Source organism: Boleophthalmus pectinirostris, unplaced genomic scaffold, assembly GCF_026225935.1.
Source record: "Boleophthalmus pectinirostris isolate CB_2022bp ecotype Guang Dong unplaced genomic scaffold, ASM2622593v1 HiC_scaffold_1, whole genome shotgun sequence".
Classification (NCBI taxonomy): Eukaryota; Metazoa; Chordata; class Actinopteri; order Gobiiformes; family Gobiidae; genus Boleophthalmus; species Boleophthalmus pectinirostris.
The window spans coordinates 28,207,696-28,212,129 of NW_026570970.1; the positions used below are offsets into that span (position 1 = coordinate 28,207,696).

A 4,434-nucleotide genomic window follows, 5' to 3' on the forward strand; every position below is an offset into this window, starting at 1 on the left:
GACAAACTTTATGAAACTGGTCATTGTCCTAAATTTGGTTTGGTTTGGCAATTTGGTTACTTAAAAAAAAAAAAATAACCTTGAAACACTCAGAAGTCAGAAGTAGAGAAGGGGCAATAATCAGTAATACCGTTGCAATTAAAAGGAAGACTAAAAATAAACAAAGTATGCAAAGGTTTTATAATAGTTGTGTGAATATGGAACTCATTAATGTCTTTTCAAAGCCCCACCACGTAACTTTTAATCAAAAAAAGTAGAATATTTAATCGATTTTTGGATGGTCTTACTGCATTGAAATACATAGAAAAACACTTCCACAAACTTGGAGCTTTAATAGATGCAGATAGAAACTCTTCACTATATTGTTGTAAATTGAGTTGTTTATTTCCCCACCATGTCTTATATTACACACACACACACACACAAAACATACTACTCTGGTGTGTTTATTTCTTCAAAAATGTGTGGTCAAAAGATGGTGATCCAAATGTAAATAGTAGCACCCTAATCCATGAGTGAAAGGATCTAGTTCAACATGACCCTGCTTGAAAAAAGTAAGTACAGTAATGTAATATTTAAACATTATATTTAATAGTAACAGCCTGGTCTGTGTATTGTACTGATATGAACACACAGGAAGTTGGTGAGACTTGGCTTGTGTCCATTTTAGGACCATCCCCCGCTCTGTTCCTCTGCCTTATCTCTGCTGCTTCCTCTGCTCTCACCAAGCCCCTCAATTATTTTCCATTCATATGCCCACGAGATTTCACATGTTTACCTTACATTATGAAAAGAAAGTTAAATTAAAAGAAAAAAAAATGTCATTAACTGCTTTAAAGTGAATTGGGTTGCACATTGGAGCATAGTTGTGTATTTTCTTCATTTTATTAAAGTTTATTGATTAGCCTGAATGACATACAAACATGTACAAGAAGTAGAGAAGAAATCAGAGTTATTAATTCACATTTGAACATGATTTTAAAACAAAATAAAAGAATAAATATTGAGGTATTCAAAAAGCTTAGGTTGAAAGAACTCACAGTTACATTTACTTTAGTAACTTTTTCATAATTTGTTATGTATTTGAATGCTTTTTAATAACCATACTTTTACTCCAACTTTTATTTTTTCCCCCCTATTCCTTGCACTGTTTCTTCAAATATGATTTAGTTCATTTTTGTGGTCCAAATGCCATATCGTGTGCAGTACTGAATGTCCGTCCATCCAGACAGTTACTTTTACAGTTACTCCTACCTGAATAATAGTATCCTCAAAGTAAAATCTGGGACCAGTAATTTGTACTTAGTTGATGAAATAGTCTTGAAGTAACAAAACTCTCACCTGTGTACAATGTTTGACTATACTACTCATCTCTGATTAAAAATGATTACATCAAGCCTTTATTTCAGGATGAACTAAAACATTGCATCTTCGATCTCAACTCTGCTGGTCTTCTGAAACTCCAGGGACCCCCATCTGAGGAGGTTGCCCTCAGGAACAGTGATATTGTGGCTGTAGTTGAGAATCTGAACTGGAGACAGAGCGTAGTCCCACATGTGCAGGTCAGCTGTCATCCCCACAAAAGACTGTTTTATGTCAAATCCTCCTCCATGACTGTCTTGCTCCTGGAATACAAGGACAACGCACACTAATTATTTATTTGATAGTTTGAGTTGCGTTTTGTTTCATTCACAACCACAATTTTAAGACACATGTATGTATTTAGGTGGTGTTCTTTTTACAAACAGAAAACTTCTTAGGTCATTCCATAATACAAAAAGTACTCCATCGTGATTTCAAACACCACACACCTAGAGTCATCTGGATAATTTAAGCCCCGGAATTTCCAATCGCTACTGAACAAAAATTAAAATGTAGTTGTTCACTTGAAAACTACCGCTTCATGACATCACAAGGTGTAACAGAGCATTTTGAGCTTCGCAGATGTAGACAGATTAATAATAAAGGGTTACTCAAACATGAGTGAATGAACATTATAACATGTTTTAAAGCTCACAAGGGTCCAGTCTGGGTAATATAGGACCTTTAACTGAAATTGAATGCAGATTTTGTGGAGTTAGATAAGATTTGACCATTTTTGCACAAATTTTCCTGAAAACACCATAATCTGGCTACAACTTAATATATTACACTTGTGCTATATGTTACCTGGCCCAGTACGATAATGATGGGTCCATTAATCTCTGAAGTAGTGATGAACTTCCTGGCGGAGGGGATTCCGTTGAGCCAGAGTTGGGTGAGACCGGTGCTGGAGTCCCAGGTGGAGCAAAGAGACTGCCATGTGTTAATCTTGTATTCTTGCCCGTAATACTCAGCAAGGGCATCCCTCACAAACACCTGGAAATGGTCTGTACGCGCCTTTTTGAAGATAGTGAAGCTGTTCTGGTGAGAGGACGTGGCCATCGAGAACATGCCGAACTCTTTGGTGAGGTCTGTGAAATATCTGTAGAAAAACAGGTATACTTATTATCCTGCCCAATCCACTTTAAAAAAGACAGTTTCCAAAAAGTGCTGGTAAAGAAAATGCCAATAAAGGGTCTCTATTACACCATTTTCTGATCTGTGTTATAAGTTATAATGTTGTTTTATCAGTGGAGGAGTTAGCAATTTGGGGGCCCTAGGTGAACTTGAGTTTGGGGCCCTTACTATAATGCACCTTTTTTTGTTTTGTTTTGTTTTGTTCTTTTAATATATTTATAATCTGTTTTTCTCTGTTGTTCTTGAGACATGCACATCTCTATTTATTTGAATTATGGTGGATTGGAAACTTGTCATATTATAATTTTTTGCTAGTACAATTACATTTTTGTTTACATCCATTACATATGATTATTATTATTTTTCTTATGATTATTGTTTAAAAGTAAACTACCATTTAATGTCATATTAAGAGAAAATCTAATTGCTCTGAGGCCTCGGCCATTAGTGGCACTGAGCAACTGGCTGGGGGCCCCTCCAGATTTGGGGGCCCTAAGCAGCCGCCTACTTTTGCCTAATGGTAGTGCCGCCTCTGTCTTTTATAAGGTATAACGTTGTTTCCTCATCAAAAACTTACCCAGAGTTGTGTCTTGTTTTATTCACACATGTTTAACACACAAATCCTCCATATTTAGGCTTTGTTCCACCTTGTGATGTCATGTGGTAAAACAGGAAGTGCTCCACTGTGTTTTTAAACTTCATACACTTTCACTAGAATCAGTTGGATGGGTTCAGCCTTGGGATTGCCTAACTAAAAGTAAAAGAAGCTGTTAACTTTAAAACTACCATTTCATCACAAGGTGGAACAGAGCATTTTGAACTTTGAAGATGTAGACAGACTAATCATAAAGGTTTACTCAAACATGTGTGAATGAAACAAAAAACAACTCCTCTTCAAAACAACTGACAATGTATATATTACTTTACTGAAAACAGTATCTTTTAGTGAAATTTATAACACTGAAAGAACTATTCAAATAAAGAACATTTGACTGAATTTGTCACATTGCCTTTTAACATGATACAGCACTGTCTGTTTTGCTTCACTGTGGGGGTCCCAAATCAGTTCTGGTTTTAAATTTGTGAACTGACTGACCTGAAGCAGACAGTGGTCGCTGCCAGGTGCTGTCTGGATGTGGTTATTCTCACATGAGCCCAGCTGGTCTCTAAAGGGAACGTGAACATCTTTCCCGACAAATCTTCACAAACACAAACAAAAAAACAAGACAAACTGTTTTATTCAGTCAAGGCATAATGAATCTATTACTGAAAGTGTCAGAAAACACTGCATTGATGTAACCATAATTGTTTACTAGAACTAGACGTCTTATGTTTGAAGAGCCCATATTGCGTTATTTTCTGGTCTGCTATAATGTTTCCTAATCACAAACATACCCAGTTGTTTTGTTTCAGTACAAAAATCATGCATATTTAAGCTGTGTTCTTTTCTCAAAAAACACCGTTCCACCTTGTGATGTCATGTGGTAATACAGGAAGTGCTCCACTGTGTTTTTAAACCCCACACAACTTCACTAGAATCACTTGGATAATTTTAGTTGCAGTTTAGTTTAGTTTTAGTTAGAATTGCAGATCTCTACTGAACTAATGATAAAAGGTAGCTGTTAACTTAAAAACGTCCACTTCATGACATCACATGGGAGAAGAGAGCATTTTGATCTTTGGAGATGTAGACAGACTTAGTCAAACATGTTTGATTGAAACAAAACACAACTCCTAGTATGTTTTTGAGGAGGTAACAACATACAGATCTTTAAATTCTTTCAAATTCAAAAGTGAACTCCAAATGCCATATTCCCATATTTTTTAACAGTTATGCAAAATTCTTGGTGTCGTTTTACCTTGAGGATAGGCCAAAGACATCCCCAGCACCAAAAAGAGTATAATGCCTCGAAACACCATCTGAAGTAGCACAAG

The 4,434-nt window shown here is 36.1% G+C and overlaps 1 protein-coding gene across 1 annotated transcript; it reads right to left on the reverse strand.

The window, feature by feature from the left end:
• Nucleotides 1-1,138: 1,138 nt before the first annotated feature.
• Nucleotides 1,139-4,403, reverse strand: LOC110156115 (serum amyloid P-component-like). Its single transcript, XM_020920299.2, has 4 exons — nt 4,359-4,403; nt 3,596-3,698; nt 2,170-2,464; nt 1,139-1,625 (listed from the first exon to the last, which is right to left on the reverse strand). The coding sequence occupies exons 1-4, from the start codon at nt 4,378-4,380 to the stop codon at nt 1,416-1,418; spliced, it is 630 nt and encodes a 209-aa protein (XP_020775958.2). The 5' UTR covers nt 4,381-4,403; the 3' UTR covers nt 1,139-1,415.
• Between the last annotated feature and the right edge of the window lie 31 nt (nt 4,404-4,434).